This window comes from Stylophora pistillata, chromosome 8, assembly GCF_964205215.1.
Source record: "Stylophora pistillata chromosome 8, jaStyPist1.2, whole genome shotgun sequence".
Taxonomy (NCBI): Eukaryota; Metazoa; Cnidaria; class Anthozoa; order Scleractinia; family Pocilloporidae; genus Stylophora; species Stylophora pistillata.
The window spans coordinates 23,464,725-23,488,828 of NC_142526.1; the positions used below are offsets into that span (position 1 = coordinate 23,464,725).

The 24,104-nt window shown below is 38.0% G+C and overlaps 3 protein-coding genes and 1 long non-coding RNA gene across 7 annotated transcripts in view; 3 read left to right on the top strand and 1 right to left on the bottom strand.

Moving 5' to 3' along the window:
- Positions 1-3,501, top strand: part of LOC111335583 (brefeldin A-inhibited guanine nucleotide-exchange protein 3) — a 22,573-nt gene extending 19,072 nt beyond the window's left edge. Inside the window, exons 21-22 of the mRNA XM_088730898.1 lie at positions 283-428; positions 971-3,501. Coding sequence (XP_088587024.1) covers positions 283-428; positions 971-2,069 — 1,245 coding nt within the window. The 3' untranslated portion in view covers positions 2,070-3,501. The remainder of the gene's footprint in view (positions 1-282; positions 429-970) is intronic.
- Positions 1-4,558, bottom strand: part of LOC111335585 (uncharacterized) — a 16,720-nt gene extending 12,162 nt beyond the window's left edge. The window contains exon 1 of the long non-coding RNA XR_002695365.2: positions 4,471-4,558. This is a non-coding gene — a long non-coding RNA (uncharacterized LOC111335585). The remainder of the gene's footprint in view (positions 1-4,470) is intronic.
- Positions 4,557-10,213, top strand: LOC111335584 (uncharacterized). The gene is made up of 6 exons (XM_022941530.2): positions 4,557-4,736; positions 5,440-5,465; positions 5,766-5,886; positions 6,401-6,445; positions 6,983-7,114; positions 8,545-10,213. The coding sequence occupies exons 1-6, from the start codon at positions 4,599-4,601 to the stop codon at positions 8,734-8,736; spliced, it is 654 nt and encodes a 217-aa protein (XP_022797265.1). The 5' UTR covers positions 4,557-4,598; the 3' UTR covers positions 8,737-10,213.
- A 140-nt stretch (positions 10,214-10,353) lies between these two features.
- Positions 10,354-24,104, top strand: part of LOC111335571 (nucleolar pre-ribosomal-associated protein 1) — a 34,947-nt gene continuing 21,196 nt past the window's right edge. For all 4 annotated transcript variants that reach the window (XR_015990861.1, XM_088730895.1, XM_088730896.1 and 1 more), the window contains exons 1-14: positions 10,354-10,845; positions 11,423-11,559; positions 12,875-13,162; positions 13,762-13,858; positions 14,346-14,428; positions 15,100-15,335; positions 16,009-16,204; positions 17,102-17,239; positions 17,630-17,879; positions 19,032-19,243; positions 19,755-19,856; positions 21,197-21,462; positions 22,740-22,840; positions 23,550-23,767. Coding sequence is in view for 3 of the 4 variants with exons in the window: in XM_088730895.1 (XP_088587021.1) it covers positions 10,695-10,845; positions 11,423-11,559; positions 12,875-13,162; positions 13,762-13,858; positions 14,346-14,428; positions 15,100-15,335; positions 16,009-16,204; positions 17,102-17,239; positions 17,630-17,879; positions 19,032-19,243; positions 19,755-19,856; positions 21,197-21,462; positions 22,740-22,840; positions 23,550-23,767 (2,475 nt within the window). In the remaining variant the exon portion in view is untranslated. The remainder of the gene's footprint in view (positions 10,846-11,422; positions 11,560-12,874; positions 13,163-13,761; positions 13,859-14,345; positions 14,429-15,099; positions 15,336-16,008; positions 16,205-17,101; positions 17,240-17,629; positions 17,880-19,031; positions 19,244-19,754; positions 19,857-21,196; positions 21,463-22,739; positions 22,841-23,549; positions 23,768-24,104) is intronic.

Below are 24,104 nucleotides of genomic sequence, written 5' to 3' on the forward strand. Positions count from 1 at the left end.
AATGGACAATCATGACTATATCGCTAAATTCTACTTGTTCTTCACCAAATCATTACGGCAGCACGTGAGATGAAATTTACATCGTTCGCGGGAGACAAGACAACTAACAATAACTGAGAAAAACCATCTCTGAAAGTATTGAGGTTTAAATTCAAGCCAGTTTTTAAATTTGTGTACCGGCCCTCTTCCCCATAGTGCAGATCTCCTAAAGAGGGGGAAATCTGTTCACGTCTGTTGTTGTTGTTGTTGTTCTAGATTTTCTTGTTCTTTTTCCTTGGTTAGGTGTTCTTACTGGACAGTCAGGTTGATAAATCTTCCAACCATAAACAAGAAACACCCAGGGCTGCGAACGAGGAAGATGATCAGCGGTCTTATGTATTTGTGTTGTCATCAGTGGAAAATAAAGAAAAACCAGAGAATGCAGAAAGGTGAGAAAATGAACGATCTTGTTTAGTCAGAGTTACTTTCGTAGCTGAAACATTCTTTGTGTGTTGCAATGATCCACCGTTCAATTATCTTTGTTCGCTAAAAATGTTTCTAGCTACAAAGTATTGTTCAATTTGAATAGTGTCTTGATATATATATTTAATATGCTGTCAGTTCAGAGCTTGAGTTGTCATGTAGAAATGACTGTAATAGTATACATGAAAAAATTACGCACATCTGGTTAGCTAAAAACGAATGCATTTTTCATGTAACACGAGTGCAAAGTTGTAACACGAGTGCAGATTACAAAAAGCGTACGCGCTGCCAAAATTCCGTCTGAGGGTATCGACTTCGTGTGATGCTTTCTTCATATAAATTATCAACAAGTGACAACATGATTTCTCGTACAATTTCAATTAGTGTAAATAAACATTTGTAATTTTTTTTTGTCTTTAAAAAATTTAGCCGTGCATATAAACACCAAATCGCACTCGAAATCATGTTCTTAGCTATACTTATGACATTGTACTTCATTTGTTCCCAGGGTCCCTCTTCGCGGTTTGTTGGTGAGTTTGCTATCCCATCAGCTCTTGCTGCAGACTCTCGGTTCCATTCTCCTCGACAATGCGGAGAGCGTCATGGCACAAAGTTCGAACCTAGTAAGCCCTCCTGCCTCACTAGAAGGTTTCAGTAGTGAGGGTTCTGAAGCAAATCTTCCTGGTCTTCTTTCGTACCTCTCACCAGCTAATTTATCAGTGTTATTTGATTGCCTGATGGAGTCTCACACGGTCGCTTACGAGTTCAACGCGCGGCCTGGTTTGAGGTCGTTAGTTCAAAAGCTAGCCAAGCTTGACGCGCCAGCGAACCTCCTGCGGCAATCAACAACAGCGTTCACGTGTTACCTCCACACTCTATTCCAAATCTGTAGACACAGTGGAGAGCACTTCTCCAGTTCTCATATCAAACGCATTCTGACAGGAGACCGTGTCTCAAACAGCCAGCAGGATAAAGAAGACGACGGCATCAAAGAGGAGACAGTGAGCAGCCCCGCGCGCCACAATGACTTGCTTAAGGGAGATCGCAACGTGGATTGGATTGTACGGCGCTTAAACGAGGCTTGTGATCAATTGAGCAGCGTGTACGTGCGTCTTTACAATCAGTACAAGAGCGAAGCTCAAAGCAACATGTCATTCGAGGTCGATCTGGAGAGAAGTTTCTCGTCAACATCTTCCCCTGCGCATGCTCGTGATATCTCCAGTTGGAACAATGGCTATCCAGACGAACAGCTGCACTCCCCTCTCGGAAAGTGGAAACTCTCCTCCTCCTCTTCGGAGAAATTCCCTCGCGATCTCAAATCGAAACATTATCAACAACTCTTAGAGGAAGACATCCGCATGATAGAACTTGAAAGACAATTCTTGAAGCGAAAGGAAGACGAACTGCTTCAAGTAAACATTTGGACAAATCTGGTTATAACCATGCTAGAACTACTTCTAAGTTTACCTACATTGCAGTTCAAAGCTGTTCTACCAGCGGTTTTTCCCGCTGTGACATGCCTTATTTCCACCGGCACAGACACTAAAGTGAAGCAGTTAGTGTGTGAGGTAGTGAGAAGAGTCGGCTCCATATATGGAATCTTATGAAAATTTAAAGACAAATTATAATAGGTTATTTTAACTTAGGAGGGTTGGAGGGGGGGGGGGGGGGTTAAATCAATCCGTGCAGGGGCTGTGCGTTGAGATAATTTTTGATGGGAGTATATAAACGCCAGCGCCCCTAAAGACTTGGAGCTGGAAAGCTAGATTTCTCATAGCACTGCAATTTTTTTCGCTCGCAAGACGGACTTCACCACATGAACGTAGTTATCTTAGGGGAGAGCTGTAGAATTCGTTCTGTTGTACACGAAAAGGTAATTATGTTTGTCAGTTTCAAGACAAGTAGAAAAAGCTAGCCATTTATGTGAAAAGGACCTCAGGTCAAGACTAAAGAATAGACTAGAGACAAGTCGCTATTTGCTGTAAAATGGCTGTCCCAAATTTATGTAAATAAAACCGAATGAATAGTAAGGAACTTTTCAGACTTTCTCCAAAACATAAAACCAAATGTTTCTGGAAGCGGAGATGTCATATGAGGGGAAAACACATGCAATTTTAGTGTTAATTTTCAAAATTTTTATGAGTCATGTTTTACGAGACGTGATCCAGTGAAGTTTATTGACTTTCAACTCTTTAAGCTGTGCCTGTAATTCTATGATTCTTTAAGCTGTTCATGTGATTCTGTGATTCTGTGATTCTTTAAGCTGTGCCTGTGATTCTGTGATTCTTTAAGCTGTGCCTGTGCCTGTGATCCTGGTCCTAGTATCTGATTGGATAAGAATTTGAAATTTCCGGATGTCTTCGTTAGTTTTTTGCGACTTTCTCTTCAGTAGAGATATTTCTTTTGAGGGTTACACATGTAGACAAAGTATGAATATGACTCGCATAAAATAGGTTTCAAAATATAGGGAGGGTTCTTTGCGTGATTTTCGTAAATTTTTCCAAGTGGACCAGCTGCAGTCCGACAACAAGTCTCATAAGTAGTTACAATGGTAAAGGCCGATAGTTTTCTAAAGAAACTGTTTGGGGCTGCGTCGGTGGGGGTAACGAAATAATTTGGATATATCAACAAAGTTGAAATGGTAAATTAGCCACCGTAACGATTACAAAAGCTGACGTTTCGAGCGTTAGCCCTTCGTCGGAGCGAAAGACGAAGGGCTAACGCTCGAAACGTCAGCTTTTGTAATCGTTAGGGTGGCTAATTAACGATTTCAACTTTGTTGATATATCCAAATTATTTCGTTACAATGGTAGTTGATCTTGAGCAAGCAGAACGAGGACAGGTAATAAACAATAGCTATAAAGTAACAGCCTTTTTCCTTATTTACCTTAAGCGATATGATAATGGGTATTCTTCTTGCTGAAAAAGTGCATGTGAGATTGGAATTATAACCCCTATTTCGTGTTTTTTGATGTGTGTGTTTGTTTAGTCTTTCACAAGGTAAATGATAAGAAATAAAAAAAAGGTTAAGAGTCCAAATTTTGTTTACTTCTTGACTTATTCCATTGTTCGAATATGGTAATTATTTTCTATTTATTCCCCCATTGCCCATCGTGTGTGACGCGAAAAGTGCGTGGCACTCAAACTGCCGTCAGGCAATGCAGTATTTTAGCGTAAAACGGGGTGCGCCAGGGGGTTGTAATTTGTCTCGGACCAGCCGCCATTTGTAGCAGCTCTTAACACTTACAGCGACAGAAAATGGAAATCCTGATCGCTGGTTTATATCGCGTGTTAACTTGTAACAATCCGTGCCTTGTGAAGTAGGGCGCATCACCAGAGAACAACTTTACTAGTAAAGGTGTCGTCTGATCGTCCGGGTGAGTGTAGTCCTGAGAAGGACTGTTGTCGGTGGTAGTGACTGACGTTTCGACAACCTGTGCGGAAGTCATCATCAGAGTCAAGTGAATGATTGTTGTCAGTAGAAACTGACAACAATCAATTCACTTTCTACTGACAACAATCATTCACTTGACTCTGATGATGACTTCCGCACAGGTTGTCGAAACGTCAGTCACTACCACCGACAACAGTCCTTCTCAGAACTACACTCACCCGGACGATCAGACTACACCTTTACATGTTACCCCCGGGTTCAAACCATTTACTGCATAACGTTACTAGTAGTTGTTGCGTGACAAGGTGTTTCGTGACGATAGAATGATGAAGTACTTTGTCGACGATCAGATTTTTCCTAGATGGTTTATGCGGTTTGTCAACTCGATTATCTTTCAAGAAGTATGTTGTATGCAAACCATAGATGTGCATCAGTCTTTCAAAGAAAAGAGAGAGTGTAAGCTGGGTAATGCCGATTACAGGTGATCATGGCGATCGTAATAGCTCAAGGAACATCGTTCGTGTGGGTTACCTGTACGTAAACGAGAGAATCTTACCAGCTAAATTATTGGATATACTGTATTAATAAGTCCAAATAATCTGATTTAAACTCACCTTTGTCCAAGCCTACGTAGGAATAATCCAAAGTTACAAAAACTCATTTAGAGAGTTCCCTAAGTCCTCACTGTCGCTATTGAAAAGCTTGACGATAACACGCGCCTGCAGTAATCAAGCCGCTGATTATGGCGGCCTTGGGAGACCATTTTTCGTTATCTTTAGATTTTAGCTCAGAAAAGCTCGGTCCTGACTTTCTCTGGTATAATCCGCCACAGCATTATAAACTACGTTGTAATGGTGACACAGGTTTAAAAGTGTTTTCGGTAAGTTCTTTTCATGTAGCTTGTCAAATCTAATGGCAACAGGTACCCGTATTTCCAAAGACGAACAAATTGTAACACAGCTGAAGTGAAAACTTGTGGAAGTAGGTAAATTCATGAAAAAAGATCTAAGAAAACGCACTCTAGGTTGGCCTTGAAAATTTCAAACTAGTTACCGAAGGTTGAGAAAAAATTCTTAAAACTCTAGAAAAACATAATTCTAGGACATGATTATTTTTTTACATATATTGAAGTTTTCGTGGTGTTTGTCCGATAAAAACCTAGAAGTTTGTTTGCTTTAGTATCAAAGAGAGAGCTGAATCTACTTTGACTTGTTTTTGAGGAAGCAGAAACCTATATCAGCTGTTAATGAGTTATGATGTCCTTGGGTGAAGAATGTGGAGTTTTAATAACAAAGATATACTTTAGGGAGTCAGTCCTGGTTTAAAATAAATTGATCAGTCTACTTTCCATTAATTTGGGGTTCGGGAAATTTTTTTCTTATGTAAGGTTGGATCGTGACTATGTAGCAAGGTCACTCTGTAAACTAACAATGGAAAGAAAACTTGATTGCTGTATTGAGGCTCTTAAAAAAATAAAGCAATATGTACATGTAGCACTGCCAGCTAGAATAATGATTATGATGAGCTAACTGCATTAATTAATGTATTAATTGCATACTTAATATTCCTAATTTTTGTTTTAGAAAGAACAAACAGATTTTTGGAAGAGGTTTGTGAATCACCTTTTTGTGCAGTTATCTTCACAGTTACTACGTTTAGATAATGTCATATAATGACAAACTTTAATACCTTGTAGCTTGATGTTCTTGCATGTCAGTCAACATAATTGCTCTAACAGTACCATGTGGTAATCAACATAATATGAGGAAGATTCCATGGTGTAATGTAGATCTTATTTTGAAAATGAATATAATGCCAATTGGATCAATTTGTCAGAGACTTAGATTTTCACCAGAATGCATTGTTTTCCTATTGTTCCAAAGGGTTGTGCATACTTTTCTTTCTCCAGAACTTATTACAATCCACAAATCATTAAGGATGATGGCCACTTACTTCATCTTGTGGTGAAACAGATGAACAGTGTTATTGAAACATCATTTGAACTCAAAGCTCTAAACCAGTTTGATCAGGTGAACTTAAACGGTAACTTTTTAAAATACCTTATTTTTGGTATGATCCTGTGTAATATATGGTCTGTAACCTGTCAAATTGTACAGAAATTGGCCAGATGCCATTAAGCTGTGTTCAGTATAACTATTACTATATATTTAAATCTAATTTTTTTATTTGTAGTGATTGTGAGAATGAAATGATTAAGAGATACAAACACAATGACATTTCAATGACTGTTTGTCTTGATAATCAAATTCAAGTAATAAATAGTTGGTAATGATTTGAAATTAGAAGAACAATAGTGTGAATTTCATTAAAAAAAAAAAATGAAAGTGTAGGAATAAAGAAAATAATTTTACCCAACTTATAGGACAGTTTTACTGAATTGGTTACATGTACTTGTGTTTTGCTAGAAGTACCTTGTAAGCAAGGCACACGAACTTTCTTCTGAACTGTCATGTTTTAGTATTGCCCATTTTTGTTCTTCAATGTTTAACAAAAATTTCTGTATTGATTTTGTTGATGTAATAGGCTGGTATTATGGTCCGAGTAGATGGTGATCACTGGATAAAAACTGTGAGTATTATAATGTCTTGAATTTAATATTTATTTCTTTAGCTTTGTCTAATTAACTCAGGCAGGGAGACCACTACAGCATAGCCAATTACAGTGGATCCTGCGTTAACAATGACAAGGCCAGACTCCCCCCCATTCCTAGTGAACAGGCAAGACCACATCGCAGTATAATCTCATGAGTGGGTTCTTTAATGTCCCCTGCCTATCCAAATTAACTAATTAATAGAAGCAGGAGATGGGACCTACGGTTTATTCATCCTTATCCGAGAAGACTAGAATGTCTATGCATTTCTTGATATTATAGAAAGGTAGCACATTCTCCTCAGTTATTTTAAGACTTTGAGTGTTGGTCCAGCCAGGGCGTGAACCCTCAACCTCCCACACAACAGTCGGGCCCCCTAACCAATTGAGCTAACCAGGAGGCAGTTAAATTTCTATACCTTGTACTTGGTCACTTTAATTTGTTTCAGTTGCCAGAAAGCAACTGTTTTACAGTGTAGTAAGTTTTGGATTTTTCTGCTGAATGTGTCTTGGCAGGGTCTGGAGTATGTGGATGGACAATGTTGCATGAGCTGTGTTGTGACAAACAAGTGGAGTGATTGGTCAACACAGTCATGGAATAGCAACAAACTAGCTCTTAGGGTTCACAAGATAAATGATGATTATGTTGTAAGTGTCAGGATTTTTTGCATTCTTTTCAGCACACCTTTTCTGATCCTAAAATATTCTCTGTGATCTTATATAGTACCATACCGGTCTTGTAATGAAGAGCTGTTTTATGTCAAGTTACTAATAAGTATTACTAATTGTGGTACATCTGCTGTGGTGCTTAAAGTGCATATGACACAAAATTTTTTTCTCTTGTTTCTTGAAGTTGGATATCTATAGAAAAGGTTTCAAAGCCTTAAAAGTGCTGGAAAAATCTAAAAAGCATTTTTTTGCTTTCAAAATATGCGCAATTTGCCTTCAAATTTGTCCCAGTCATCACGCAGCCAAAATCGCACATGATGTCACATTGTGTACCCAGATTCTTCGAAGTCAATGGAACTTTCAGAAGAGTCGGACTCAAAGGAATCATTAGAATCACTGGACATCTTTGCCTTTCAATGCACTATCTATCTACTATGATGTACTGCAGAATCCTCTTAGCAACAACAGACCTTCATGGCAAAGGTACACAATGTGATGTCACAAATAACTTCTACGGCAATAGACTAGGTCCCAGTCTCTGGGACAAATTTGAAGTCAAATTGTGCGTATTTTGAAAGCAAAAAAAATGCTTTTTACATTTATCCAGCTCTTTTAAAGCTTCGAAACATTTTCTTTAGATATCCAACTACAAGAAACAAGAGAAAAAAATCTCGTGTCATATGCACTTTAAGTCTTGTTAGGTAGAGAGTTTGATTAGTGATGTTATTTAATGTGCATTTGTTTCCATGTATTTATGTTTGTTATTGTTGTTGCATTGTGTAATGCCTAAGAGTTCTTTTTGTTGTTACTTATAGCTGTTGGGATTTGATTTTTCTCCTTAATTTTAAAAATTTCTAAGCCAGTTTGATTTTGATTTTATTCTGTTGTTCACTGTCTTATAACAATTATCTAAAATAAAGTAAAATATAAAACTCAAACTAGTTTAGAAAATTTTTAAACTTAGAAAAGATATGAACCACAACCAAGGCATTCCTACTAAAGGAATTTTATATCCATTTTCTTTCCTAAATAAATAATTTGGATGTAATCTTTTTGTGAATGGCTTTGGTAACCCAATTTTTGTATCAGTGGGGTCATGAATAATTAGATGATGAGGATCAAATTCACCAATTACAGAACACCAGCAGTGGCCTTTGTCAAACTGCTACAGTATCTAAAGTGACGAGTACCGTAATCATTTAGCATAGCGGCTGGCCAAAAAGAACACTAATTTAGTAATTGAAATATTGTGTTCTGCATTGTGGTGATGGTGACTCCAAAATATGAGACAAATGACGGAACAGTTATTTACCTAAACAACTATGATGAGCAACAAATGCAGTTTTTGACAGTAACTAATCTCTCTGTTACAATTATGATTATCATGATTATCTTTGTTTATTACCTAGATTGAGAGTAAATTACCAGATGGAAGCCCTGATGACTGGAAGTTTGTCCGTATTGCTCACCTTGAGTCAGGTGGTAATGCAGTAAAGATTGGATTGTACTGTTGCTCCCCCACAAAAGAAGGAATGAGTGTTGTGTTTGATCTACTAAGCATTAAGCATTCAGATGGAACATTTCATCACAAGGCTTCATAATACAACTTTCTAAATTATTTTATACTAAAAATTAGGGTATTTTAGAATTTGTATTCTTGAGGTAATCTGTATTTATTCTGATAATTTGCATTGTATATTAGATAATTTCCTGTCAAGGATGAATAATCTACTTCAATTGTTCCCTTCCCCTTATCCCCTTCCCCCTGCCCCCTTATCCCCTTCCCCCTGCCCCCTTATACCCCTGCTCCCTTATCCCCTTCCCCCTGCCCCCTTATCCCCTTCCCCCTGCTCCCTTATCCCCTTCCCCCTGCCCCATTATCCCCTTCCCCCTACCCCCTTATACCCTTCCCCCTGCCCCCTTATCCCCTCCCCCTGCCCCCTCCCCTCCTTTACTCCTTCTCCCCCTGACACACAGACATAATGTATATGTTGTAGTTCAATTTTATCCTTGGTTCAAATGTTATTTTCCTTTGTTTCAAACTCATCATCATACATTAACATGACCTAGAACAAAGGAAAATAAAATTTGAACCAAGGATAAAATTGAACTACAACATATACACACAAACAGACACTCTGGTTCTTGGTGGATAATCAAAGATCATTTAATCAAAGATCATTTTCCTAATACACAACTCACAGTTCACCTTGCATTTTAAGTTTATATGACACAATTTTTTTTAAAAGTATTCTCCTTTCTTGATATATGTAATAAATGAGAAATGTTTGGATAATGCGAAGAAAAATAATTTGGATGATTTTTTGCAGCCAAAATACTGCCAATTTCCATATAAAAGTGTCCCGGGAAACTGGGGACGATAATTGTGCTTGTCATGTCACAGTGTTTGATAACATTGCTGTCGCGCGTGCAGACGCGCCTCCTAATTTCTCTTGCTCTGGGCTTCGAATGTGCGAGTGATTAACGCTAATTTTCGACCCACACTGTTTAACTTGGGGATGTCTAGCGATTCGACCCCCATGCTTTGATGGTTTCCCTTCCCTTTCAGCCATATTGGTTTGTTTATCAAACACAGTGATGTCACACGTATATCGTGACATTTTGGCTGCACGATCTCTGGGACAATTTCAACTTGAAAGTAGTGCACATTTTGAATGAAAAAAGGGGTTTCAAAATATTCTCAAGATCTAAAAACTTTACAGTCGTTTTTCTAACATTATCAAGGACCAGAATCAGCAGAAAAAAAATTGTCATATACACTTTAAGCAATATTTGGATATGTTTTGTTGCAATTAACTGTCTTGTACCAAGAAGTATAATTTTTTTCAGAAGTCATATCACTCGATTCCTTTACTTATTTTATTATTAAACAGAGGAAACATTCTATAATTCATACAAAAGCATAATGCTAGGTATATATCCTCATTAGACTTACGGTCAAGATAACTGATACACATCAATATAGCAAGTTTAAACTTAAGTTCTCAATAGTCTCAATAGCAAAGACAAAAACTGAATTGTATTTTGCAGTGACCATTAATAAAGTTTTGCAGTGTATAGGATTGTAAGGTATTTTTCTTCACACCCCAAGATCATCCAAAATTTGTTTTGTGCCTTTTTAAAGCACAATCAATTTTCAGACTGATAAATGCTTGATAATTAATATTCAATGAACACTCCAGAAATATTCAGGTGATCTTGGCTACTTGAAAATTTTGTTAAAATCTGCATTGATAATTCAAGGTTTTCATTTGTGTTAAGGAAATTCACGCAGTTTTATTCATTCATGAGAAAATTTTAAAAAAAAAAATTATAAAAAAGAAAACAAAAAATTGATCTTTTATGCGTCACGATGTCTCTGTCACGCAAAGGTGTGCGGACGTTGTAGAACTTCTTAAATGAAGTACTCAAAAAGCCACGTGGAAACAAGCAACATGGAGGCCGTTCCGATGCATTTGAGTTTCTCTCGTGGCCTCTCGTGGTCTTCGCTCGCATAACGTTGAGAACGCTTATAGAAAAAAATTTCAACAAGAACAAAATGAAAAAACGAAAAAGTGAACACGTCGTCGACGAAGGAACTCCTGAAAGAAAGAAAAAGGCGCAAGATGAGAAGCAAAGCAATCACAAGTCGGGCGAATTCGCTCGATCATTGAAGGGTTTGTTGCAGAAAGAACACACAAGGCTTTCCGGTGAGTAGAATGCTGACGTATCAAGTATTTGTGGGCCTTCTTCGTGGTTTTGTCGTTACTTCAGAGCCAACGTTAACAATGAGGCCATAACTGAATCGATTCACGTTGAAGAGTACTTGTAGATAAGTGCCGGCCAGCTAGTGTATTACTATTGGTTTTAGACTAATTTGAATCGCATATCTACTTTCCTTAATCAAAGAAAAACACAGATTATTATTTCCTGCATTGGATTAATATTTAACCTGAAATCACTCAAAACTCAACATCTCCACTTCTGTGGAGCTTGGCTGAGGCGAATTTTGTTATCAATGTGATACACATTTTCCTAGACTCGTAATAGCTTTATAATTTTCTCTACCATTTCCTTTATAAAAAAAATTCAATGTCATTTCCCCTGCCGTGAATCAAGTAGTCATTCTGATTCTGCAAGGAACTGCAATCTTAAATTTAGAACAAAATTGTTAGGGAGGGTGGCTCTTGGGAAATACTTGTACTGTATATGACATACCATAAATGTCACCCTTAACACAAGCACAATAATTCTTACAACCAGTGATATTATCTGTTGATTTGCAAGGTCTAAAAAAACTTCAGAATGCCCTTAAAGAATCAGAAGCCAAAGAATCTGTTGGAGATATCATTAAGGAAGGAGGAGAGTTTCAAGAAATTTTCACCATTTTAGAGAGAGGCCAACATGCTCTTTCCAAGCTCGAGGTACTAGCCTATTTGTGTACTAAAATTATGCTAATATAATAAGCAATGTCTAACAATTAGTCCAGCTAATAAGCAATTATTGGACGAGGTTGAGCATGATATCATCAATTATCAATGCAGTGATCTAAGTCATCTGCCTCAGCCTTCAGTTTTGGCAGATAATGCAGTCATGAGGTTTTATTAATAACTTACAATTATTCCATGAGTGTGCGTTGGACATGAGATGATAGATGGCACATAGTGCCAAGTTGGCTATAATAATCTCATATCCAACATGTGCGAGTGGAATAATTGTTTTATTAAGAAAAAACGCTCCCAAGATATTAGACCAATCTTCTCGACTTTATTTTGTAAGAAGAAACCGGATGTTACAATGTACAGATATTGGATTATGGTATATTGGCTCATATACCATAATGGCTAAGCCAATAAAAAGTCTTGAATTGCATTATCCAATGATCCAGTTTTTAATAATTCATGATATCTTGCACAAACCAAATTCATTAATTGTTTTATACATTTTTTTAGACAATCTGTAAAAGAAGACACTTCTCTCTGAGTTTGCAACTGTTTGATAACACTACAAGGACAAGGGGCTTGGAAACTAGACAGACTTTTAACTTGACACAATAACCCAATGTCTGCCGCAGATATCAGGATCATTGTGTCAACTTTAAATGCTATCGTATTTTGACAGTATGCTTTGGACCAATCAGAGTTTTCATGATAAGTTCAATGTGTAACAATTGTAATACTTGATCAATGTTCTCTAGAAGTCTGATAATATTATATCAACTAGATAATAGAGAAAAGCTCATATTAATTAGGCAGACAAGTCTACAGTTAGATGCATCTGTTTGTCTGTAAAGACTAGTCTGTGTCCGGTCTTAGACTCCTTTGATACAAATTTAATGCATATAGTTTGGTCCCTCTATCTTTGAGCTGCACTGTAAGTTGTACAACATGAAGCTTACAGAGGTGCCAGCCTCTCAAAATCTGATTGACAGTGAAGCTAGGAGTGTTATTTCTGGAAAGCCATGAGAGGCTGAGGACAGAGAATTATCAGAGAAAGTGTCTGCTAATATTGGTAGAGTTTTTTAGTTTTATCATCTGCATGCCCCAAAAATGTAAATTTGTATTGTCTGAGAATGCTTCTTGCCAATTGACTGTCTGGGTTATCTTCTAAGGAGGACTTAATGGTAGTACTTGAAAATCACATGATGTCTAATACAAGGTAATTTTAAAACATTTTTGAGACTTTAATAGTAAATGCTGAATGTTTCATATCATTCTTTTGGGACCATTTTCCTTGTAGATCCAAACCTGTATGGAGATTTTGGAGAGTATTTTGCTCTATACTGCAGAGGAAAGCCAACTTGCTAATAGACTGGGAGTGTCAATAGTACAACGTGTTCTACAGGGTCACATGAAGTTGTTGTATTCATGCCTTAACCCAGGGAATCCTCCTGAAGTTATAAAGGCTGCATTAAAACTAATCACTGCTATGGTCACACAAGGTTCATCTGCTGCAAGAGAAGTTCAAAGCTCGTTTGACTTTACTTTGAAGTCTCTTGGGGCACTACCCAACAAACGTGACAGTAATGTAAGTCATTGTACGGTTGAAATTAATCTATATGATTGTGGGTTTTATTTACTGGCCAAGGCCAGGGGAGGATATCTGGAATTGTTGCAGTAAAACTCTTAGTGCAAGGTTTGAAGACGAACTACCCCCAAAAGGTGCTCCAAAGGTGTGTTCCCCTGGAAAAGTTTTGGAAATTCTTTTGTTACCAACTTAGATGCAATTCTGCACATTTTGAGGCAGAAACTAGCACTTTTCGGGGGCCAAAAGGTTGTCTTTTCTTTAAATGATGAAATCGCAATTAGATGCATTAGCTATTCCACAGATGAATTAGTTCCCAATTACAAATGAATGATATTTTACCTCTTGAGTTTAGATACATTTTATTTTTAAGAAAACATATAAAGCATGCATACATATATACATACTGCATTCATACATATGTACATACATACTGGTTTATGCAAGCTAGTTTTCAGGTATTTAAACAGAAGATAAATTACAAATGAATACAATAGAATGGATAAATGAAACATGATAAAAAAAAGTGGTGTGTTACCTTAGTCTAGTAATAAAATTTATATATACAGTTTGAATATTTTGTACAATAATTTTCTTTTCAGTCAGTGCAAGATGTGAGGACTTGTTTTATATACTTTTGTCTCTCATTTCTGATGTTTGGTGACTTGGCTGTCATGAAACAAATCCTAGAAGTAAAAGGTATTTATTTGTAACTGTATACCAGTTATTTTCAGGGTGGTGTTGAATAGGTGTATATTCATTCCAAAAGGGAAGATGGTACATATATTTTGAAAAAGAGAATGTTTTTGAAGTGAGGTATTACCAGTAATCCTTAAGATAACTTTTAGAAATGATTAAAATGCAACTTCTCCCAACCATGTTACCAATGAAAGTATCCAGCATGTGGGGAGAATAGAGAATTGTATCATTCAGTGCTCTGATTGAATGACACCGATTCTCTCCTAATTTACGAGGAAAAATATACAGCTTAAAGGGAGATTTCAGAATAATTTTAAAATCTATAGATTTGATTAAAGTTAAAAATTGTTTTTGCAGTTGAATACAGTAAATTTATACATTATACCGGTCATACACTTTAAAACCTAGACACATTAATATTACATCCTTTAGTGAAATCCACTCTGTGATCAATTTATTCTTTTTCTTTTTTTATCTTCAAAATCAGGATTTCTTCAGTCAGTATTGAAAGGTCTGTCTCTTGATAAACCGGAGATAGTTCATATTGTGTTGTCCACCCTGCAAGGAAGAGTAAGTGGCCATCATGGCAGCCTGTATCATCATCAAAATTTAATAAACATGATAGCTAGCTATTTTTTTGTAAAATTACCAGTAGTAACCTCAAGTTGAAAATGGAAATTAAAGCATCCAGTTTTCTTTTGGTAGTGAGACTAAGACATTCATGTTTGAGTTTTGGCAGATCATTGTGCTCTCTTTTTGAGCAAGACACTGTCACTAAACACTTGTCTTCTGGGGCTGTCAATAAGGTCCTAACCTGTAACACCTTCATGCACACCTATTACAGCTGAGATCACTTGATGTTACAGGTGAAATATTGATTGCTGTCACTTCACACTCGACCAAATATTACAAAGTAACGGCTTCTTCAAAACTTAGTGATAGCCCCAACCTCTCCTCTCCCCACTCTTGAGTTTACAAATGTAAATGGGTACCTACGGACTGTCAAGGAAGCCAAACAACTTGTTGGGCTGTTACTTGTCATTATAATATCGCATTTATGAGGAGTACTGCAGCACAAATGATGTGATTCTTAAGTATCTATAGTCACTTTCTGTTACACGAACCGGGATAAGTTGAGGAAGCCAAATGACTGAGTAACTATCATACACAGCTTACATTCGCATTTAACAAGTTGTAAATAGTTCTGGTTTTTAAACAATTAATTTTCTCTATCTTTTAAGGTGGTACACAATTCTGGGATTACAAAGAAAACCAAAGTGCAGTTCTTCAATTCCCATGTCCTTTCACAATTGGCAAATCTTTATCAGTACACAAAGGATACAGAAGAAAATAGCAGTGAGGAACAGACCTCAGATCCAACAGTGCGGCAAAAAGTACATGACCTTTTGTTGAAAGTATGTGGGTCTTTCAAGTTTGGAATTTGTTTTTCCAATGTGACTGGGGCATTTTCCACCAGGTAGAGTACACAAATTTTCAAATTTTCTGATTTGAGGACCCTTGTCAGTGGCTCATGCTCTAAAAAGATGTGAATCAGGCTTAATGATATGGTTATATGCTTATATGGTTCTATGCATTGATAATTTACCACCCTTTGATCTAGAGCTGTGCATGTACATGTCAGATCTAAAGAAATAGAAATCAGCCTAAAACTTGCAGCATACATGTAACCAGTACTGGTTTGTTAAAATAACATCTACTGTTACTGACAGTAATTTTTTTTTTTTTTTTTTTTTTACAATTACTGGCATTTATAGTTCTACTCTTTGTCAGTTGATCCTTTACACAGTAACATCAGCTTCCATATTCTCTATACTGTTCTTGCTACACTTCCTAGGGTGCTGAGCTGCTTTAGTTGATGATCATTTCCTTGATTCTCATGACCTAAACGTGTGATTCAGGGGTGATATTGTAAGGAGAAATTAGATGCGAGTCACTCCTTGGGGTTGAGGGGTTAATACATGTACATGTACCTTAGCTTTGGTCAACCTTTCTTTCTCTTAACATTTTTATAAGTATGGGTATTCCGTGACTTTTTGGTTTTTCATGTCTGTTGATAACCAGTTTTGATGTTCACCCTGTGATAATCAATTGCTGTCAATAATGTCTAAAGATGACAATTCTTTTTGCAGGAGTAATAATCCAGTGTTGTTAAGGTTCCTTCAAACCTTATCCTCAGAAACAACAGATGTACTTGTCCAAGAACTTGTGATAACTGTGTTGTGTTGTTGCCATGATGTTGTGAGGCCCTTTTTGTCCAGTTTGACAGCAACATATGAACCAAGGCTTTCTATGCAGTGGATTGCAAACATGAACCTGTTGACAAAGGTGAGAAACAATCCTTACTAAAATATGTTGTGGGAAGAGTCCTACTCAGGGGTTTCATTAATTTTTTCAGCAGGAGGGCAACTGGTTTTCACAGGTGGGCAAAACTTTTTGAACTAAACTTCTTTATAAGAGAAACCTTCCTCCAGATTGTTAAACCAGGTGGGCAAAACCATCCTTACAACCGGTCAATTTGGCCGGTGCCCGGCCCTTAATGAAACTCCTGCCTACTGATGGTCAATACAATTATCATGTATATCTGCATCTGCAAGTGTCTCTGGACTTGTAGGCCAGGCATAAAAAAGCTTCTACGTTCTCTTTTCATCCAATTTGATTGGCAGCCAGTGCCCTGATAGTCACCTATGACTACTTCCTCAGCCACTCTCCCGTCTTCCTCAGCCATTTTTGATTGTGTTGTCAGACAAGCAGAGGTAGAGACACAGTGGCCCAGTGGTCAGTGCACTGGACTACAGGTTGAGAGGTCCTGGTTGGAGACCTTGCTGGGTCCATGAGTTGTGTTCTTTGGCCGAACACTTTACTCTTACAGTGCCTCTTTACCCAGGAGTATGCATAGGTAGCGGCAAATTGTCAGGAAAACCTGATGAAATGCAGGGGGTAACCTTGTAATGGGTGGGGTTCCCATCCAGGGAGGGAGTAGTTATACTCCTAGCCTCTTCATGTTAAGGAAACCGGGACAAGGTCCGGCTGGGTGGGCCAGTAGACTCGAGTGCGGACTTTACTTATTACAAGCAGTTACAAGTTTTCTATTCAAGATCAAGGTTATGAGCCATCTGGATTTCCTATTGGATTTAATCTGATATATAATAATGCCACAAGCTTTAATTGCCTTAGCAATGATGACAGATTTTTTTAGAATGTCGCTGTTTCCTTCCATGTTAGGTTTACATAGCACTGCCACAACCTTCACTAATGGTGGAGAAGTCTGGTGTGAAGATGACAAAAGAAACATTGCCATCCTTGATAAACATGGTAGCTCCTGTTGGAATAAGCCGTACAAGTTTGAGTCGTGGTGTTCAGGTAGGTTCATTATTTTGCATTTTCGATTTGCCAAGTTTCACACCTACCTGCTGGCTTTAATATTTCAGAATGTCATAAAAAGGCTCTTGGCTAATCCATTTCCTTTAACCATGTCAATCGAAAAAGAAAAAGGTGTTAGTGCAACATACAGGTGTAGAAAGCAGAAATAGAAAATGCAGGATAAAATAAGGAGCCAGGGATATCCAACTTTGAATTACTGACATTAAAGGGGTTTTGATAATTATGTATTCCACCACTGAACAGTGTATATATACAGGTAAGCTAGCCTTCCTGGCCTCCTCAACATTTATTTACTGTTTGTTGATAAAATATATACTCTTTTTGTATTGTGCCCTAATTTCAATGTTTTTTATGTCTGTTTGTCAATAGCATGCAAGTTATCTAGTGAAGCACACAACATTGTCACTGGTAATAGTAATCTTGGACAGAGCACAGGATGCTGTGCAGTGTTTGGCCTCCAGTGATGATACTGCAGAGGACCTGGCCAACACAACAGATGCTTCATTAGTGCAACAGTTCAGAGAAGAGGTTGTTAAGGCATTACCTGATGTAAACACTTTCATCTCACTGAGGCAGAACCTTGTTAGTGGTAAAGCAAAAGGAGATTCACAAGGAGAAGGTTTGTGTTGTTTGTGATCATCGACTTGCTTTTTACTGCGGTGAAAAAAGTGATGTCTAGTGAAGTCATGCCTGCAAGTGTAGAGGATCGTCGAGATGAAGTGTCTCAGTGTTCCCATAATGATGGGGCAAGGAGTACATCTCTTTCCCACAGGACTGTGTTGCAAGTCCATTGCTAATTACACTATCCCACTCAGGTTAGCATCCTCTTAGGTTTTTCTAATGCAAGTGTAGAGGATCCTCCAGATGAAGTGTCTCAGTGTTCCCATAATGATGGGGCAAGGAGTACATCTCTTTCCCACAGGAATGTGTTGCAAGTCCATTGCTAATTACACTATCCCACTCAGGTTAGCATCCTCTTAGGTTTTTCTAATGCAAGTGTAGAGGATCGTCGAGATGAAGTGTCTCAGTGTTCCCATAATGATGGGGCAAGGAGTACATCTCTTTCCCACAGGAATGTGTTGCAAGTCCATTGCTAATTACACTATCCCACTCAGGTTAGCATCCTCTTAGGTTTTTCTAATGCAAGTGTAGAGGATCGTCGAGATGAAGTGTCTCAGTGTTCCCATAATGATGGGGCAAGGAGTACATCTCTTTCCCACAGGAATGTGTTGCAAGTCCATTGCTAATTACACTATCCCACTCAGGTTAGCATCCTCTTAGGTTTTTCTAATGCAAGTGTAGAGGATCCTCCAGATGAAGTGTCTCAGTGTTCCCATAATGATGGGGCAAGGAGTACATCTCTTTCCCACAGGAATGTGTTGCAAGTCCATTGCTAATTACACTATCCCACTCGGGTTAGCATCCTCTTAGCTTTTTCTAATAATTCATCATCACAAATAGAAAACGTAAAATGTTTCCTTTGCCCTGGTTGAATGCTTACTTACTATAATTTAACCTTTTAACTCCCAGAAGTGATTAACATGTAACTTCTCTTTAAAATATCCTTACATAATCCAGCAAACAGGTAATGAGAATACTCAAACTTATCAGGTAGGAGTTGTTATCTTGACTTAACACCAAATTCTCATAACTCGTTTACAAGGAAATGTGTGCTAGCCAGAGGAGAGAACTAGCAATGAGATCTTTGGAGTTACAAAGGGCTAAGACAGCAATTGGTTCATCATTACAATACTGTGCTTTTAATTTTCAGAAATGGCAAGTCCAACAATCCTTCTTGCTCAAAGTCTAAAGATAATCCATGGCTTTCAGCTGTTAAGTCCTTCACTCCTTTCTCATATCAACTTTGACCTGAAAAAGTTGTTGTCAGGACAACAGGAAACAACATTGCCAGTCATTGCACAGCAATTAACTCTACAGATCTTGCTCCATGCACCATATGGTAGCTTAAAGTGGTTTCAACAGGTCGGTGTTTTGTTGCAAAATGTTAATTATTTTTCTTGAACTTTTTATGAAGCTGCTGTGCTCTATCTTTCTATTTCTGTCAATTGAAATGGCCAAGTCAATTTGATCTAGCAAGTGGTTAAATGTTCCAAGGCTAAAAAAAAAACAAAATTAAAAAATGTACTCCTAGCCTAGGTTAGGTTATGCTTCTAACTGTTTCAAGCAACCCTAGGGTCAGTGGGCTTTGTTCCTCACTTTGCATCTAATATTGAATTTTTTCCAAAACATTTGAGCAATGTGAAGCAGCAAAAGTCAGGGGATGGTGCAGTAGTGTAGTTTGCCATTTGGATTCCATTTCAGTCTTGTCCAGTAGGGAGAGTTTAAAATAAATGTCATGTAAGGTGACGGGGCTGCATGCAGCACAGGTTGTAACCAGAGTGTTAGGCTTGATTTGTAATTAGTGAATCCCATTGACTTTTGTTTAAAGTTCGTTTCTTCATTTCATGTATGCTTTTTAATTTTGTCTTGTCAGAAGGGAAAAAGCTCAACATCCTTTCTTTACTCAATACTTACCTTGTACACATCAGCAAGGAATGAAAATTTAAAAACAGATGCGCAGCAGCTTGTGCAGAAGGTTAGCATGTGAATGTGAAATGAATAGAAACGAAAATTCACAAAGTAATTTAAAAGATTCTCTATTGAACAAAATCTGTTGGTAGTGAAGGTGGGATAAAGAAAATCTCAGTCCTCTTTGAAAAGTTTTCATGTACCACGAGTATACAACTGCATATATGGTGAAGTAAGTAATGTGATACTCTCAATAGCTTATACACAGTGTAGAGACAGACTGACTGTCTGATAGCCAATAGTTAGACTGACTGACTGTCTAATAGCCAATAGCTAGACAGACTGTCTGATAGCCAATAGCTAGACTGACTGACTGTCTTATAGCCAATAGCTAGACAGACTGTCTGATAGCCAATAGCTAGACTGACTGACTGTCTGATAGCCAATAGCTAGACTGACTGTCTGATAGCCAATAACTAGACTGACTGACTGTCTGATAGCCAATAGCTAGACAGACTGACTGTCTGATAGCCAATAGCTAGACTGACTGACTGTCTGATAGCCAATAGCTAGACAGACTGTCTGATAGCCAATAGCTAGACAGACTGTCTGATAGCCAATAGCTAGACAGACTGACTGTCTGACAGCCAATAGCTAGACTGACTGACTGTCTGATAGCCAATAGCTAGACAGACTCTGATAGCCAATAGCTAGACTGACTGACTGTCTGATAGCCAATAGCTAGACTGACTGACTGTCTGATAGCCAATAACTAGACTGACTGACTGTCTGATAGCCAATAGCTAGACAGACTGGCTGTCTGATAGCCAATAGCTAGACTGACTGACTGTCTGATAGCCAATAGCTAGACAGACTGTCTGATAGCCAATAGCTAGACAGACTGACTGTCTGACAGCCAATAGCTAGACTGACTGACTGTCTGATAGCCAATAGCTAGACAGACTGTCTGATAGCCAATAGCTAGACTGACTGACTGTCTGATAGCCAATAGCTAGACTGACTGACTGTCTGTTAGCCAATAACTAGACTGACTGACTGTCTGATAGCCAATAGCTAGACTGACTGACTGTCTGATAGCCAATAGCTAGACTGACTGATTGTCTGATAGCCAATAGCTAGACAGACTGACTGTCTGATAGCCAATAGCTAGATTGACTGACTGTCTGATAGCCAATAGCTAGACTGACTGACTGTCTGATGGTCAATAGCTAGACTGACTGACTGTCTGATGGCCAATAGCTAGACTGACTGACTGTCTGTCTGTCATTGATTGAAAATTATGAGATGGTGCCATGAAAGAATTGATAGAAACTTCTGAATCAGGATTTAATGAAGTTAAAAATTTGATGCATGTGATGATTAATTGTATTTTTGTCTTTTTTGAAGCTCCTCAGTGAGACTGGACTTCTGAATGGCCTGCCCCATGCAAATGAGGTGAAAGTTTGGCTGAGTCATCTGTGTCACAGTCAGTTTGAAGGACACATGGAGACACTTTTGAGGTTTCTAGATGAAGTATTTACCGCAGTAGTTACTGAGCCATACTTGTACTCAGACGCTGTAATCGACTTGCAAGCTGAAGCAGTTTCACATGAGGCAAGTGCTGTGCAGTTTAGTTTGGACTTGACAGAGTGGACTCGGTCTTCTGATTCAAGGTTTGACTAGATTCCTTTGATTTAAAAAAAAGTTATTTAAAAACAGTTTACTCTTTGGCTCTTATAAAGGTGTTTTTTAACTTGATCATTTGGTTATGACTGTGTAATAGCTCTTATTTTCCTTTGTTCGTTTTGTCTGTTTTTGTTTTGTTTTTGTTGGTTTTTTTTTTTTTTTTTTCTTGTGGCAAGATACAGATGTAGTATATGTATTGTATGATAATAACTTAAAAATGTACCAGGAAAATTAATTTGAACCAAGGGTAAAAAAATTAACCGCATCAAATGTTTCCAAGGTCATCTTTTCTCTTACCTGTAGCTCAGCTTATAGTGAGACATATGAGCAAGATGATAATACCATAGCTCTTTTTCAGCCTTCTGTCTTCTTGATTTGGACTGGTAAAAACAAGGAATGGATAATCAAAATGACAAAAATAGCATAAAATTGTATGTAATACATATCAGCAGACCTTACTTACTTCCGGCCCATAATGCCTGTGTGGCACACTTCAACCACCACCCAGTTAGCCCAATGGATAGTGCGCTGGACTGTTGTGTGGGAGGTCGAGGGTTCGAGCCCTGGCCGGACCAACACTCAAGGTCTTACAAATAATTGAGAAGAATTTGCTACCTTTCTATAACATCAAGAAATGGTTAGATATTCTAGTCTTCTCGGATAGGGATGAATAAATGGAGGTCCCGTCTCCTGCAGGGTTGGGAGTAGGAGACGTTAATTTCCCACGCGCGAGATTACTGTGTGATAGATGTCCTCCCCTGGGGTGGGATGGGTGGGTTTACTGGGCCCACAGTAATTGGTGCAAGCTGTTGCGGTGTCCCTGCCGGTTGGCAAAGCTAAATAAACTATAAACTAAACTAAACTAAACTATAACTATAGGGCAGCAACGAAATCCTTCCAACCCTGCCTATCCTTAGCCAGTTTTTCAATGGTGCTCCAGCTGTAATTGAGCTCCCTTAGTCTCTTCTCTACAGTCCTGCGCCAAGTTGTTTTCGGGCACCCTCTGCCCTCCAGACATGGAGGTTAGGCTTAAGGCTAACAACCTTATCCTGTAAAAAGAACTTGTTACAGAAACAGCAACGAAGACAACCAATCAGACGACAAAACCACAAACTGCACCGGTAATTAGGGCTACTGTATGCAGCTAAGGTTTCTCTACCCTGATCAGCTTATTTCCCTTGACAGAATCACTTTCCAGGAATATTTCTGGTGTTAACAATTTTCTGAGTTTCTCAGTAATTCAAGTAAACCTATTTTCTTTCAGTCTTCCTGTGAGTCTTGTACTTGTTGGAGCATTGAAGCGATATTGTCAGATGATCTCTGATGCCACCAAACCAGCTGAAAAAGCAGAGGCGCTTACTTTAGGTAAGTCCTGGTTTGACTAGTCATGAAGGTATAATAATGAAATAAATCATATGCTTGACCTGTGGAAATGGTACCAAGTCACTCACTGATCTTCCCAGTTTAACTGTAAGTAATTCATTGTACAATGAGAAATCTGTCAAAAAATTCAGGTTTGGACAGGGATTGAATCAGTACCTCTCTGATACTAAATTCTATACGTAAATGCTCACTTCTTTGTTAGCTTTTCTATATTTTTCTAGATGAAACTATAACAAGTCCACATCTACTGCTTCTTCAATATTTCTGATCTTAACCTTTAACTCCTATGAACGACCAAGAGACCAAGACAGAATTTCTCCTTACAATATCAATACCATATCAAGCAGACAAGTGATGAGAATAAAGAAAAATATCAGTAAGGGGATTATTAGTTGATCCAATACCAAATTCTTCAGAGTAACATCATAAGAATCCTACAGCAGAGAGTAACAGGGCTCGACACTTACGGTAGCTAACTAGCCACAGACTAGTTGAAATTCAGTTTTGGCTAGTGGTTTTCGATTTCCGCTAGCCAGTTTGGCTAGTAAACAAACTGAAATTGTCCTAACACCTAAGTTGTCACGAGCCACTTGGCTAGTAAGTTGAAAAGTTAGTGTCGAACCCTGAGTGAGGAGAATTTCTAATAAGATCCCGGGAGTGAAAGGCATAATTGTGCCTCTTTTTTCCTCAGGTTGTATAGCAAAGTACATGAATTGTGTCATCTCAGATATGATTCACAGTGCAATGAATTCAACCATTTTATGCTTTGTGGTGTGCCATTACATTGGTGGCACTGAAGTACCACAACATATGGCTATAGTTAGGAGTGTGCATAAAGCTTTGCTGCATTATCTAAGTTACTGGGTGCCCAGCTCAGATAAGCTACAGGACAAGATTGATTTTCTAAAGGTATTCCTGATACAAGTGCCTCTGTTCTGTGTTCTTTATTACTGAATGAGTTGTCATTGTGAGAAATATGAAACTGTGCTAAGAAACAAAAAAATAATATATTTATCAAAATAAAATAGGTGACTTTGACCTTAAACAGAAATTAAATACTAGGTAGATCTGGACTCTTCCTTTTAACATAAGGCAGATTGTTATGCAAGGATCTGACCAGGAGAGCTTAGAATTCTTGTATTCTTGTGTTATGAAAGGTTACATTTTAGTTGCAAAGGAAGCATTGTATTTCACTTGCTCTACAGTAATGTCACAATCTGATTGGCCAATTTGCCATTGTTGTAAA